The 16303-nt window shown below is 44.2% G+C and overlaps 1 protein-coding gene and 1 long non-coding RNA gene across 9 annotated transcripts in view; one reads left to right on the top strand and one right to left on the bottom strand.

Annotated features, from left to right (window-relative positions):
- Nucleotides 1-4900: 4900 nt before the first annotated feature.
- LOC116988536 (interferon alpha-inducible protein 27-like protein 2B) overlaps nt 4901-16303 on the bottom strand; it is a 143947-nt gene continuing 132544 nt past the window's right edge. For 5 of the 8 annotated variants that reach the window (XM_033045336.1, XM_033045337.1, XM_033045338.1 and 2 more), the window contains 4 exons: nt 16132-16167; nt 15309-15454; nt 9794-9944; nt 4901-5280 (listed from right to left, as the gene is read on the bottom strand). In XM_033045336.1, coding sequence (XP_032901227.1) covers nt 5063-5280; nt 9794-9944; nt 15309-15454; nt 16132-16167 — 551 coding nt within the window. In that variant the 3' untranslated portion in view covers nt 4901-5062. Of the gene's footprint in view, nt 5281-9793; nt 9956-15304; nt 15455-16131; nt 16168-16303 lie in introns of all 8 variants that reach the window. The other 3 variants (XM_033045342.1, XM_033045340.1, XM_033045339.1) reach the window with 3 other exon arrangements.
- LOC116988547 lies at nt 5285-8736 on the top strand. Its single transcript, XR_004415985.1, has 3 exons — nt 5285-5332; nt 6715-6717; nt 8649-8736. It is a non-coding gene; the product is annotated as an uncharacterized LOC116988547 (long non-coding RNA).

Raw genomic sequence — 16303 nt, 5'->3', positions numbered from 1 at the left:
GAAAGGGTTAGCCGAACAACTAGATCGGACCAGTCTAATGGCCTGGCAGAATAGAATGGCCTTGGACATGCTACTAGCAGACAAGGGAGGAGTATGTGTAATGTTCGGATCATCTTGTTGTACCTTTATTCCAAATAATACCGCACCTGATGGGTCAGTCTCCAGGGCCCTGGCTGGACTCACTTCACTGGCAGAGGAATTGGCTGAGAATTCAGGAGTCGTCACCTCCTGGACTTGGTTCCTGGACTCATGTTTCGGGAAATGGAAAAATGTTGTTATTTCTGCACTAACCGCTTTCATAGTCATTGCAGGGGTACTGGTCTGCCTGGGCTGCTGCATCATCCCCTGTGTGAGAGGACTCGCCCAGCAACTGATTGAAACGGCCCTCACTAAGAAAATGATTATGTTATAAGAACTAATACCAACCAAAGCAGAAGCGAGACAATGCTATGAAATTGACTTGAGAGAAACATTCCTGACTGATTGAACCCTCACGAATGATCGAACTACAGAAAGTCGAGAGAACATGTGGTTCTGTGAAGAAACTTGGGGACTTCAACTCGAAGGACATAAATTTGTTTTAGATTATAATTCAGTAAATTTGTATAAAGAGGAGGAAAATGATGGAAACATTTATGTAACTATTTCCTTGTGTATTCTATCTGTGTCTGCACAAGATTGTTTACCGAAACTGCCTAGGGCACAAGTAATTGACAGGTCTCGGAGATTAAGAGTCTATCACAGAACTTGCAGAACGACTAATCTTGCTCCAGTGTAACTTTCCACAGCTAAATGTTATTTCCTTTGAATTCTGAGTGTCCTTGTTCATTACCATTTGTCTGGATGCTTTTTGTCTAAATCAATGTATAAAAGAGATGGTTTTCAGCATTAGCTCAGAGACGACTCCCACAGACACTTGGGCTCTGTGTGACTCTCTCTCTCTCATAATAAAGTTCGTTCAGTTTCTACCTCCGTTTTTGTAATAGTCTTTGTTGGAAAATTTCTAACAGGGATCAGCGGTAGTGATGTCATTGAATGTCAGAGCATATTAAGAACAACACTGGGAGAGCGAGTCCCGTATGTTTTTCAAATATTGCACTGAGATAATGGAAGAAATCGACAGGAGGTCAAGGTCTGAATTCAAAAACCAAGGACATGCATGGAACACTAAAGAAAGTTCAGTATCTGAGGTTCAATTGACCAGATCCACAAATGGTGCAGCTGTTAGAGCTGCTGCCTTCCAATGCCAGAATTCTAGGTTTGATCCTGACCTCAGATCCCGTTTGTATGGAATTTGCGCAATCTCACTGTGACCGTGTGGGCTTCCTCTGGGCGTTTTGGTTTAATCCCACAATCCCAAGAGACTTGCGGATTTGTAGGTTAATTGACCTCTGTAAAACTGCCCCTAGTGTGTAGAGAGTGAATGGAAAAGTGGGATAATATCCAACTAATATGAACGGGTGAACGATGATCAGCATGATGGGCCAAAGAGCATGTTTCCATGGTATACCTCTAAAATGGAAGTACAATTTCCCAGATGTGGCAACACCAGTCTCAAACTACTCTAAGCTTCATACCAAGCATCTCCATTTCTCAAGAACAACATCTAAAGCTCAGAGACACCTTGTATTCACATGCTTTCTATTAATACAGTCCTCAAAATTACATTTCACACACTTATACACTCTCAGCCGATCAGCATTAATAATCTGAAAGCATTGTGCTTCTGAGGCTGGTTAGCTCCAGAATCAGTGGACAATCCAGCCCAATATCGTCAATGATTTAACATCCCAAGGCTCTTTGGGGAAGCAAAACAGGGCTCTCACTTAATTTTTTTTCGCCGTTGCCAGCCGGGCAACCTTGGCAGCTTTTTAGGTTGCCGAATGACAGTTTACGTGGTCATTTAGGTGGATGCAGCAAAATTATAATACAGTATCTCAACTTTTTTTACACGTTGCAACGAATGCAATTTCTATTTTTTCTTTCCACTTGCAAACAAAAATGTGGTTGGATTATTCAGCGTATGATCAACCTATTGTCAATAAATCCTGGACCATGGTAACATATAATTATCATGACATGGCCATAGCACGAGTCTTTGCCTCTTGAATCTTCAATCATCAATCTCTGTTGTGCCCAGTCACAGCAAGGTAAGTTGATAAAAAATTGAATCGATCTGTTTGATACCTTTGAAGGTAGACGCAGTGACATCAAGAGGGGAAAAATAGATACATAATATCCCTTCTGCTCTAGGATTTTGTAATTTAAAAGAAATAAAGAGAATGGAAGTGTCCTTTGATTTTATTTTTCTTGTAACATACTTGTTACTGTTTTATTATTGCCTGACTAGTCCTATACCATACTTTTGAATGTACATAGTACTTCTTTTACTCTGTGCCCACTAAGAAGATGAGTCATGGAAGTAGGTGACTATATTGAATCAATCATGGAACTTGGCAAGTGTCCAGCAGGGCATTAAAAACGGCTGAAGTGGTTATTTATTTATTTTTGGTGGGAGGAGGGGGGGGATATCAAAGTTAAATGACCAGAAACATTATATTTGTGAGAACTTGTGTAACTATTCTGCTTGATATTTGAACCATCTCCGGAAAAGCAAAGTAAAGACACAGCTGTTCAAACACTTCTAAAAGTCACTTTAATTGTCATCTGAGTCACTCTTGAGCAGAGCATCCTCCTCATCAGACTTGTCACTGTCAGGGTGAGGTCCCGAGGCAGATGCTGCAGCTGAGTCTTCTCCTGTGTCAGGCCTCCTTTCCCACGTCCCTCCTGTATGCCACAAGTTGATGGCTGGCTGGGGATCAAAGTCCTTGATGTTACTGGCCTGCAGCATGATGAGGAGCTGATCCGTCACCTGGTCGTCCTGGAGGGAACTTCTGATGGTGGTCTTCAGCTGCTTCAGCCGGTTGAAGCCTCGCTCAGCCTCAGCTGAACTTGCCGGTATGGTAAGGACGAGGTCAAGGAGAGTGCAGATGTTGGGTAGCTCTTCTGGTGTGGGACTTCAGGAACACCATGCTGTATCACAACAACCCTTTCAGCAACATGGCTGTTACTTGGCACTACACTGGAGCATTAGGGGGAGATTCAATGTCCAAATTTCGGGGTGGGTTTTTGATGAAAAAGTGGGGAGGACTGGCAAGCGAGAGACAGAGACAGAGAGATACAGAAAGGGCAGAGGCAGAGATAGACAGAGGCGGAGACAGAGACAGATAGAAAGACAGGGACAGCGACAGGTACATGGATAGGACAGGTTTGGAGGGATAAGGACCAAACGCGGGCAGGTGGCTTTGCAGTTTCTCTCCCCCTCCCGTGGGTTAGGGATTTAAGGGCCTGTCCCACTTGGGCGACATTTTCGGCGACAGCCTGAAAAGAGGTTGTCAGGTAGTGGTCGGGACGTGACGCGTTGTGACGCATGTAATGACAGGCGGTGTCTCCCTGTTGCCCCACGATTTTGGAATGTTCAAAATCCAGGGGCGACATTTGGGTGTCTCATCATGTCGTGCGCTGTGTCACACGCTGACGTATGCTGCCCTGTTAGTGACACCTGGTTAGGGTTAGGGACCACAGATGGGCTGTAAAATATTCTTCCTTCAATGCATGGATTTTAAACATTAATATATTACATTTAATACAATAAAATCAACTGTGCAAATGAAAAGATGTCTGAATCGTTCAGTTTTATCTTGCATTGGTCCGCTTCCAGATCCAAATCACCGTCTCTAACTTTCCACAGGGATGGATTCAGTGAGTGTAGACTGAACTCCCTTCTACTCCCCTCTTCCCCCCTCCGGCCCCATCCCTCCTTCTCCAATCCCACCCTTCTTCCCTTACTCCCTTCTTCCTCCTCCCCGCTCCACTCTTTTCCCCCTTCTCCACTCTCCCCCCTTCCCTCACATCCCCTTTTCCCCCTCTCCCTCCCTTCTCCCATCACCCCCCTCCCCCCACTTTCCCCGACGCCCCCCATTTGTGGACCGAGCCTGTGACACCTAGATCCCACTAATAGTGCTGCACAAAGTCTACTCCACATCATCTGTTTTAGTAACATTGACTATGGGATAAATGCAGACTTTGGGAACACCCCCTTCCCCCCCCCCCCTCATCCGCCCCCTCGCCTTGCTTCAAAATGGGTGCTGGGTATTTAGACTCAGTGGCCGGATTAGATGGGTGCTACTGATACATTGAAACATTGCCTGCATCCAGTTGCAAAGCCCGCTGCATCTGGGGGTTTGGAGAGACCATTGGGAGAGAGATCTGCCTCTGGGACAACTCGTGGCCAACAGTTTAGTTCCCATGCAGAATATTGGGGGTTCGAGTCCAGTGACTGTTTTACGTGGGTCAGACACTGACACTCCACAGTCGTTGAAAAAAAATCGCAAAGTGGGACAGGCCCTTTAAGGGAACAACAGCAACAGAACAATTTGCAGCGGTGTCGAGCGCCAATTCGCTGCCTGAGCCGCTGGTTCACAAACAAGCAGCAACTCCACAGGGCAAGGCAGGGAACAAGGATAAGGTAGAAGTTCTCTGAGAAACGCCGGTACAGTTTGCATCAGGCCGTCCGCTGTCCACATCAGCCAAACTTCCCTTCGCTTGCCAAGCCGGAAAAAATGACACGGCTTTTAGGTTGCCTGGTGGGACTTTAGGTGGCCATTGGCAACCGGGCAACCGTTAATTTCGAGCCCTGCAGTCCTACGGAGCCACATTCATAAATTCTAGGAGCAGAATTAGGCAATTCGACCCATCAAGTAAACTCCGCCATTCAATCATGGCTGATCTATCTTTCCCTCTCAACCCCATTCTCCTGCTTTCTCCCCATAACCCCTCACACACTAACATTAGATGTTAGAACAGTTTGTAGAGATTTCATCAACACCATATTAATTTTTTATAACTTTTTTTTATTTTGCATTCATCTAGAATCACTCTTGAACAGTAGCATTGAAGGAAAACGTGAATGTTAACAACATTTCAAAAGTCTCCATTCTGTCAATGTTATTGCAATAATTCGATGGGATAGGGAACCTTGCAATGTTTATTGTGGTACAGGCTATTGTTCATCCTTTGAGATTAACAAATAATAATCTGATGATCCAGAACAGATAATAATTTTATTCGCAGACTGGACCTTGCAAAACCACATTGGAATTGCCTTCATAAAAAAATGTTCACCTGAAGACTCACAAAAAAATGATTTGGCAACATAGCCAAAACCAGCGCCCATGCTCGCCATGACAGCCTTTGCACTTGCAGTTAATCCAAGGGCTCCTTGAAGAATAGAAGAAAAATATATTTGTCATATTTTCCCACGACATAGAAAGTTCCCGAGGATTGGCGGGTAGCTAATGTAACCCCACTTTTAAAAAAGGGAGGGAGAGAGAAAACGGGGAATTACAGACCAGTTAGTCTAACATCGGTAGTGAGGAAAATTCTGGAGTCAGTTATCAAAGATAGGATAGCAGCACATTTGGAAAGTGGTGAATTCATTGGACAAAGTCAGCATGGATTTATGAAAGGTAAATCATGTCTGACGAATCTTATAGAATTTTTCGAGGATGTAACTAGTAGAGTGGATAAGGGAGAACCAGTGGATGTGTTATATCTGGACTTTCAGAAGGCTTTTGACAAGGTCCCACATAAGAGATTAGTATACAAATTTAAAGCACATGGTATTGGGGGTTCAGTATTGATGTGGATAGAGAACTGGCTGGCAGACAGGAAGCAAAGAGTAGGAAAAAACGGGTCCTTTTCAGAATACTAATAATAATAATAAATTTTATTTATGGGCGCCTTTCAAGAGTCTCAAGGACACCTTACAAAAATTTAGCAGGTAGAGGAAAAACATGTAAGGGGAATGAAATAAATAGTAGAGACATGACTAGTACACAAAGTAAAGACAGAATACAAATCAAAACACAATATGAGGTAATTAATGCACAGATGAAAAGGGAGGGGGACGTGGGGCTAAGGATAGGCAGAGGTGAAGAGATGGGTCTTAAGGCGGGACTGGAAGATGGTGAGGGACACGGAATTGCGGATCAGTTGGGGGAGGGAGTTCCAGAGCCTGGGAGCTGCCCTGGAGAAGGCTCTGTCCCCAAAACTGCGGAGGTTGGACTTATGGATGGAGAGGAGTCCGGCTGATGTGGATCTGAGAGACCGTGAGGGTTGGTAGGGGGAGAGGAGGTCAGTGAGATATGGGGGGGGGGGGGGCAGAAGGTGGAGGGCTTTGTAGGTGACGATCAGGATTTTGTAGGTGATCCGGTGGGAGATGGGAAGCCAGTGAAGTTGTTTGAGGACTGGAGTGATGTGATGCCAGGATTTGGTGTGGGTGATGAGTTGGGCGGCTGCGTCTGGACCAGTTGGAGTCGGTTGATGTAGGTGGAGCTGATGCCAAGGAGAAGTGAGTTGCAATAGTCCAGTCGGGAGGAGATGAAGGCATCGATGAGTATTTCAGCAGCTGGGAGGTGTGAGAGAGGGTCTGAGTTTGGCGATGTTGCGGAGATGAAAGAAGGAGGTTTTAATGACATGGCGGATGTGAGGTTCAAGGGAGAGGGTGGAATCAAAGATCACGCCAAGGTTGCGGGCCTGGGGAGATGGGGAGACAGTGGTGCCGTCGATGGTGAGAGTGGGGTTATTGATTTTGCTGAGTGTGGCTTTGGAGCCTATGAGGAGGAATTCTGTCTTATCGCTGTTGAGTTTGAGGAAGTTATGTTGCATCCAGGTTTTTATAGCTGACAAACAGGAGTTGATATGGGAGAGGGGGGGGGTTGTGGGGGGATTTGGTGCCAAGGTAGATCTGGGTGTCATCGGCGTAACAGTGGAAGTCCAGGTTGAAGTGGCGGAGTATCTGACCAAGGGGGAGGATGTAGATGATGAAGAGGAGGGGGCCGAGTACGGAGCCTTGGGGAGCGCCTTGAGTGACTGTGGCTGTAGCAGAGGTGTAGTTGTGGAGAGAGATGAAGTGGGATCTGTTGGAAAGGTAGGAACGGAGCCAGCTGAGTGCAGAGCCTTCAATGCCAAGGTCTTTGAGTCTGGTAAGCAGGATGTTATGGTTCACTGTATCGAAGGCTGCGCTCAGGTCGAGGAGGATGAGGATGTTGAGGGAACCAGTGTCAGCAGAGGTGAGGAGGTCGTTGAGGACTTTGAGGAGAGCAGTTTCTGTGCTATGGAGGGGGCGAAAGCCAGATTGGAGGGGTTCAAGTAGGTTATACGCAAGGAGGTGGGAATGAAGTTGCGACGCAACGATACGCTCCAGGGTTTTTGAAAGAAAGGGGAGGTTTGAGATTGGGCGGTAGTTAATGAGAGAGGAGGGATCAAGACCAGGTTTCTTTAAGATTGGTGTGACAGCAGCAGTTTTGAAAGCGGAGGGGACAATTCCTTGGGTCAATGAGGAGTTGAAGAGATTAGTGACGTAGAGGCAGAGAACGGGGAGGCAGGACTTCAGCAGGGGAGTGGGGAGAGGGTCGAGGGAGCAGGTAGTGGGTTTGGAAGAGCTGATGAGTTTGGAGATTTCAATAGGGGTGACCAGGTCAAACTGGGAGAGGAAGCAGTGTGGAGGAGGTGTAAGGAGGTGCAGGGGTAAGGAGGGGCAGGCAGTGACTAGTGGGGAACCGCAAGGCTCAGTGCTGGGACCCCAGCTATTTACAATATATATTAATGATCTGGATGAGGGAATTGAATGCAACATCTCCAAGTTTGTGGATGACACGAAGCTGGGGGGCAGTGTTAGCTGTGAGGAGGATGCTAGGAGGCTGCAAGGTGACTTGGATAGGTTGGGTGAGTGGGCAAATGCATGGCAGATGCAGTATAATGTGGATACATGTGAGGTTATCCACTTTGGTGGCAAAAACAGGAAAGTAGACTGTTATCTGAATGGTGGCCGATTAGGAAAAGGGGAGATGCAACGAGACCTGGGTGTCATGGTACACCAGTCATTGAAAGTAGGAATGCAGGTGCAGCAGGCAGTGAAGAAAGCAAATGGTATGTTAGCATTCATAGCAAAAGGATTTGAGTATAAGAGCAGGGAGGTTCTACTGCAGTTGTACAGGGTCTTGGTGAGACCACACCTGGAGTATTGCGTACAGTTTTGGTCTCCTAATCTGAGGAAGGACATTCTTGCCATAGAGGGAGTACAGAGAAGGTTCACCAGACTGATTCCTGGGATGGCAGGACTTTCATATGAGGAAAGACTGGATAGACTCGGCTTGTACATGCTGGAATTCAGAAGATTGAGGGGATATCTTATAGAAACTTACAAAATTCTTAAGGGGTTGGACAGGCTAGATGCAGGAAGATTATTCCCGATGTTGGGGGAGTCCAAAACTAGGGGTCACAGTTTGAGGATAAGAGGGAAGTCTTTTAGGACCGAGATGAGAAAATCATTTTTTACACAGAGAGTGGTGAATCTGTGGAATACTCTGCCACAGAAGGTAGTTGAGGCCAGTTCATTGGCTATATTTAAGAGGGAGTTAGATGTGGCCCTTGTGGCTAAAGGGATATGGGGGTTTGGAGAGAAGGCAGGGATTGGATACTGAGTTGGATGATCAGCCATGATCATATCGAATGGCGGTGCAGGCTCGAAGGGCCGAATGGCCTACTCCTGCACCTATTTTCTATGTTTCTATGTTTCTAAAGAGGACATTCAGCATAATTAGTTATGAGTTCAGAGATTAGTTTAGAGACACAGCATTGAAACAGGCCCTTCGGCCCACCGACCATCGATCAAACATCGTAAGGTTGATGTTATCCCATTTTCTCATCCACTTCCTACACACTAGGGGCAATTTACAGAGGCCAATCAACCTACAAACCCGCACGTCTGTGGGATGTGGGAGGAAACCCATGTGAGCACAGGGAGAACGTGCAAACTCCACACAAACAACACCTGAGGTCAGAGTTGAGCCCAGTGTCTCTGGTTCTGTGTGGCAACAACTCTACCAGCTGGGCTACAGTACATGACTATCGATCCCATTCCCCAACAGCCCATGTCCACGTGACATTTACTCCCCAATTTTCCTGCCTTCCATTAAGATTTGGAACTAATTACAGTTGGCAGTTAACTCACCAGCACAGGGAAACTGGAACACTCAGAGGAAGCTAACACAATCACTGGGAGAATGTGCAAGATCCACATTGACAGCAAGAGTAGTTAGAACCAAATGTGGCAGGTAGCAGCATTAACTTACGAGCAACTGTGCCGACTAAGCAGCACATAACTAAACATATAGCAATACAGGTCCACCAGTGATTTTCCTGCAATTGATGGTCCCGCACCTCCTTTAAATTACGAGAGGTGACATGATGTTCACTGGGTGGCCACAGGTGGCGCTGCGTGTGGCGAATGCACTTTCCGTCCCAAATAAGTTATTTGTTTACATCTGCAGCTGTTGCTTGGCTATATGCAATTCCAAGCTTATCTTGCTTACATATAACAGTAGCTATGGATTAGAAGCATGGTCCAAGTGACAGTCGTGGTGTTAAGCAGAAACACATTTAATATTTGTTTTAGGTACACAAAATTGCTGGGGAAACTCAGCGGGTGCAGCAGCATCTATGGAGCGAAGGAAATAGGCGACGTTTCGGGCCGAAACCCTTCTTCAATATTTGTTTTATTTAGGTTTCTGGCAGTCCATGATGATTCAGTGACATGGGAGAGGAATAATGAGTGGGTCAGAGGTACATTGGTGTATCATTATAACATGACCTCAGTTTTCCGGCAAAATGGATAATCTGGAAAGACTTTGGAACAAAGCGTGCCATAATAAAAAGCCTAAAATCATACCAACAGACTGCAAAGTTGCCACAACACCACCAGCCACTGTCGCTCCTCCATTCATAGCAGCAAACGTGGACATCGCACTTGCTGCCACAGATCCAGCTGTTATTCCAGTGGCAGTGAACCCGAGTGCCCCGACAGCAAGTGGGGCAGCAACCACTACAGTAACTGCAAAGTAGGACATAAAATTAGGTAATAAGAGAACTAAAAATGTGTGTGATAACACACCAATGCATTTGGCCTGTTGGCTGCCACCAATGAGAATGAGAGTCAACCATATTTAGTGGATCTGGAGACCAGGTAAAAAGGGTAGATTTCCCCTAAAGGACATTGGTGAATTATTTATTTTGTGGTGATTAATAATGAGAACTAATAAATTTGACCAATTCCAGTTTATTAATTGACTTTGAATGGAGGGACGTGAACTGTAATGTCTAGATCATTAACCAACTATTATAACCACTGTGCCACCATCTTTGAATGCCAAGTGATAATGTGACATCCAGTTGAGGTGCAGTTATTGGAGTGCTAGGGGAAACCCAATTTGTCAAAGGGCTTATTCTTTAGATGAGATAAGGCTTCAAATTAACCATTTGCTTCCACAGTGCAACAGAAGATGTCACATATAATGAACAGCAGTAGACAGGGAGTCCAGCTCTGGGCAACATTTCTCATGAAATAAATGTCACAGCACGTTATTTGTACATTTCCTGTTCATGAGCCATTTCCACCCACAAATTGGTTGCTACATCTGCTTTGGTAACAAGAGTGACTGCTTGTAAACATTTTGAGAAAGTTCAAGAAAATGTCACAACGTTCCATCAATGTAAACTGTTTATGTACCTGCACCTCCAGCAACCCAGGTAATTGTCGAACACCCTGTAAATGCAAGGACCAAATACAAACATTAGTCGAGTATTCAATAAGACCAAATGCAAGATTCTCATTAGACCTGGAGCGGACAAAATGTGTAGGAAAGAAGAAGGGCTCGACCCGAAATGTCACCCAGTCCTGTCCCGCTGAGTTACTCCAGCATTTTGTGTCTCCCTTCTCATTTGATCTGATGGCTCTACTTGTAACAAGTCGACCATGCTAAATTATGATACCTCTCTGCAGGTTTTTTGCAGGTTATTTCTGCAATGTCCAAAGTACTTTTCCTCATGATACAAGTGTAAATAATGACAGACGCAATTAATGTATAAAGGAGGAAGAGAATAAAATGAGAATAAACGAGGAAGAAAAACTAAAACAGATTCTTAAGCAATTCTGTAAGAAAGGGGATCTAAGCTGCTGATAGTGATCTTACAAAATGTTCCAGATGCTGCAACGTTTCTAATAGATTGGAAACCTCTAAATAGAATACACTATCCAAGAAGGGTAATACATAAGTCAGTGTGCAGGATGGATAGAATACAAGAGTAGGAAAATCTTGCTCATTTTATACAAGGCTATGAAAGCAATGACCTGGAGTTATTGCATCCAGTTTCATGCAGTAAAGTGTCTCAATCTCTGATGAAGGAGTCTTATGAGGAAAGGTTAAGTATATTGGGTCTGTAGTCCTTTGTGTTTAGAAATGTAGCTGATCTTTTGAAATATTAAAGATACCAAGTGGCTTAATTTGACTAGGATGATTTTCCCGGTGAGGTAATCTCGAAATATAACAATGTCTCACTTAAGTCCATTTAAGAGCGTTATGTGAAAGTTGTAAATCTACTTCAGGTAACTGAGAATGTCAAGTCAGGAAGTATATGAAAGGCTGAGAAAGAGTTTTGGACTTTATGGAGATAATGGGGAATCAATAGTCATGAGAGTCACAAGGCAGTTTTCTCAAAACTATAACTTTAGGTACAAAACTTAATCAACGTCACTTGCAGACCCACGTATCTTTGAACCACTCTGCTCTTTTGTATTCATCGTTGTTTACTTAGTGAGCTTCATGCAAACAAGGAATTTCATTGCACCCTGGTGTATATATAGAACATTAAAGTGAATCTGAGTCTTAAATCCGTTGTGCTGCTGCAAAGTGGGGAATTGCTTCCACATTCAGTCCGCCAGCGCTTGTATCAATGAACACGTGAAAAAGGAAAGAAATGCAAGCAAAGCAAGTGCCTCCCTACAGCACAATATTAACAGTAAAAATTAATCCATATGCATTATGTTGGGAGAAAGGAGGGTGAGAAGATGAGGGTTGAGTGGAAAGAAATGGAAGTTACCTATTTCAACCGAAGGTATGCTTGAACCTATAAAAGAGCAGATTAATAGCAGAATTAGATCATTTTAATATTTATTTTTCATATACAAACACTCACGCCAACTATTTCACCAATCCCCCATTCCCTTGCCAGATGTGTTAACTTCCTTCAACACGTCGTCTTTTGGTGAAAATATTGATATTGTCCATCACAAATTACACTGCATCTTGGGTAATAATTTCTAACTGTTATCTACCTCACAAACTTTATTCTCAATGTTCTCCATTTTGATGGGTCTCAGGGATCTTAAGCTTCCATCCGTGCTCATCCTCATTCTATGTGAATGATTTTCTTCTTGTCCTTTGAGTAGTGTCTCTTGTTAATACCTTTTCTCAATCCTCCTTTGGACCATTTCCCCATTTAGGCAGCACAGTTGCCAACTGCAATTGTTAGTTCGTTTTTTTCCCTCTAACGTTGATTTTTGTTGTGATTGTTAGAGTTTAGAGATGCAGTCTCTAATAGGCCATTCGGTCCACCAAGTCCATGACAACCGTGGATCACCCATACACTCGTTCCATGTCCTACACCCTACGACCAATTTAGAGAAGACAATTAACCTGTAGACCAGGACATTTTGGAGCGCGGACAGATACCGGAGAACACGGAGAAAACCCATGCAGACACAGGGAGAATGTACAAACTCAGCACAGACAGTCAGGGGTGGAAACCACTATCAAAACATGGGGGGACACAATTTCTTGGCAGCCCGCGCACACTCACACACACACACACACACACACACACACACACACACACACACACACACACACACACACACACACACACATACACACACACACACACACACACACACACACATACACACGCGCCCGCACGCATGCGCACACACACACGAGGCTTCGGAAGCTTCAGCCGCGTGTCCTGTGGACGGTAATATCGGGAGCTGACCTGGCTGGTGACCGACTCCGAACTCCAGCAACAGCAGCTTTGTCCGTCCCGAATCGGTCCGTTCGCGGGGCCTTTCATCGCCCGGCACTGCGTAAAATTGGCCGGCGGGGCGAACGGGCCGATTTAGCCCTTAGAAAGAGTCTGATACCCGCTTGAATCTTTGTTTTTCACCAAATTTCAAAATCCCGATTACAAAACATGGTCCCCCACCTCTCAAAACATGGGAGGGACATGTTTCCCCCCCCCCCCCCCGAATGGAAGTTACCTTTTTCATACGAAGGCAGGCTTGAACCTATAAAAGGGCAGATTAATAGCAGAATGAGATCATTTTAATATTCATTTTTCATATACAAACACTCACGCCAATTATTTCCCTTTGTCACCAATTGCCAGATTGTGTTAACTTCCTCCAACACTTTGTCTTTTGGTGAAAATATTGATATTGTCCATAACAAATTACACTGCATCTTCGGTAATAATTTCTAACTGTTATCTACCTCACAAACTTTATTCTCAATGTTCTCCATTTTGATGGGTCTCAGGGATCTTAGGGCGGCAGTGGCCGGACAGCGCTGACCTTGGGGGGAGAGTCGGGGCTGTCCCGAGGGATGCGCTCCTTCGGCTGTTTACACCTTGGTGCTCTGGTTCAGAGCAAAGATACTAGAGCATTTGATTCAGAGTGCTCAGTCACCCTCCACAATTATTTACAGCGCAAATATTTACAATTTTGGCGGTTTTTAACAGGTAAGAAAGTATACGTTTCGAGTGTTAACAGTGTATGCCGGAAGCTGCCATGTCCTCCAGATGGATTGAGCTGCTCCGTGCGTCACGCCCTTTGACCCGATGATCTTACGTGCAACCCCCCCCATACCTTTTCTCAATCCTCCTTTGGACTAGTTCCCCATTTAGGTGATAATGTCGCCAACTTCAATTGTTAGTTCGTTTTTTCCCCTCTAACTTTGACTTTTGATGCTATTGTTTAGAGTTCAGAGATGCAGTGTAGAAATAGGCCATTCAGTCCACCAAGTCCACGCCGACTGTTGATCACCCATACACTAGTTCCATGTCCTACACACTAGGGTCAATTTAGAAAAGCCGATTAACCTGTAGACCAGGACATCTTTGGAGCGTGGACAGAAACCGGAGCACATGGAGAAAACCCAGACACAGGGTGAATGTACAAACTCAGCACAGACGGTACCCATGTGCGAATGCTCTTTCCGTCCCAAATGAGTTATTTGTTTACATCTGCAGCTATGCAATTCCATGCTTATCTTGCTTACATATAACAGTAGCTATGGATTAGAAGCATGGTCCAAGTGAGAGTCGTGGTGTTAAGCATAAACACATTTAATATTTGTTTTATTTAGGTTTCTGGCAGTCCATGATGATTCAGTGACATGGGAGAGGAATAATGAGTGGGTCAGAGGTACATTGTTGTATAATTATAACATGACTTCAGTTTGACCGGCAAAATGGATAATCTGGAAAGACTTTGGAACAAAGGGTGCCATAAAATCGATGGTGCACCTGTATTTGCATAATCCCTGAATAATTAAAATCTGGATTTTATTCCTGCACTCAGTTTTTATGCACAACAGCAAACACTTACAGGAACACTGGTCAACAGGATGGATGTACACTGCAGCGTTCACATGAGACCAGTGGGCAATGCTTTTGCAACAAAAAAAAGGACACGGGTGCTGGAGTAACTCAGAAGATCAGCCAGCATCTCTGGAAAACATCAGACTGAAGAATGATCCTGACCAGAAATGTCACTTATCTATGTTCTCCAGAGATGCTGCCTGACATGCTGGGTAGTTCAGTAGTTTGTCTCTTTTTTTTGGGACCTAAGATGAATTATTTCCCTTCTGCTATATTCGGTGCTGCACTCCATTTCTGATATTCAATGACAGTGAAAAGCACATTCACGACATCAATGCCAGGGGTTCAGCATGAATGTTTTCACTTCTTCACTCTTAAAATTATCTCTCTCTATTCGTCCTTTTATGCCTTTTCTGATTTAAAATCAGCAATCTAATGAACGGCAACATTTTGTTATCAATTGTTTTTGCTTTTACTTGGTATTTTACCAGTTTCTCTTTGAATAAAGAAAATCAGAGGAAACATTTGATTAGGCTGCCCACTCAGCTATATTAACTATGCTGCTAATTTCTGTTTATCAATATCCACATTAAATAACTAACTGAGGAACCTCTGATCCTCAAAAACCATACCCATATACCTATACTTGTACCTGGAGGGAAAGCTTATGTCATTGGGCTAGTGATTAAATTTAGAGCAATATGTTTCATTGTTTTACTCAATTTTCTTAATAAAAAGCATAAAATCATACCGGCAGCCAGCAAAGTTGCCACAACACCACCTGCCGCTGTTGCTCCTCCATACCAAGACATCATAGTTGCTGCCGCAGATCCAGCTGTTATTCCAGCGGCAGTGAACCCGAGTGCCCCGACAACAAGTGGGGCAGCAACCACTGCAGTAACTGCAAAGTAGGACATAAAATGAGGTGATAAGAGAACTAAAAATGTGTGTTATAACACACCAATGCATTTGGGCTGTTGGCTGCCACCAATGAGAATTTAAGAGTCAACCATATTTGGTGGATCTGGAGACCAAGTAAAAAGGGTAGATTTCCCCTAAAGGACATTGGTGAATTATTTATTTTGTGGTGATTAATAATGAGAACTAATAACTTTGATCAATTCCAGTTTATTAATTGACTTTGAATGGAGGGACGTGAACTGCAATGTCTAGATCATTAACCAACTATTATAACCACTGTGCCACCATCTTTGAATGCCAAGTGATAATGTGACATCCAGTTGAGGTGCAGTTATTGGAGTGCTAGGGAAAATCCAATTTGTCAAAGGGCTTATTCTTTAGATGAGATAAGGCTTCAAATTAACCATTTGCTTCCACAGTGCAACAGAAGATGTCACATATAATGAACAGCAGTAGACAGGGAGTCCAGCTCTGGGCAAAATTTCTCATGAAATAAATGCCACAGCACGTTATTTGTACATTTCCTGTTCATGAGCCATTTCCATCCACAAATTGGTTGCTACATCTGCTTTGGTAACAAGAGTGACTGCTTGTAAACATTTTGAGAAAGTTCAAGAAAATGTCACAAGGTTCCATCAATGTAAGCTGTTTATGTACCTGCACCTCCAGCAACCCAGGCAACTGTCGAACACCCTGTAAATGCAAGGACCAAATACAAACATTAGTCAAGTATTCAATAAGACAAAATGCACGATTCTCATTAGACCTGGAGCGGACAAAATGTGTAGGAAAGAAGAAGGGCTCGACCCGAAATGTCACCCAGTCCTGT

This window comes from Amblyraja radiata, chromosome 27, assembly GCF_010909765.2.
Source record: "Amblyraja radiata isolate CabotCenter1 chromosome 27, sAmbRad1.1.pri, whole genome shotgun sequence".
Classification (NCBI taxonomy): Eukaryota; Metazoa; Chordata; class Chondrichthyes; order Rajiformes; family Rajidae; genus Amblyraja; species Amblyraja radiata.
Note: the sequence above shows the minus strand (reverse complement) of the source record. Positions and strands in the feature narration are given on the sequence as shown.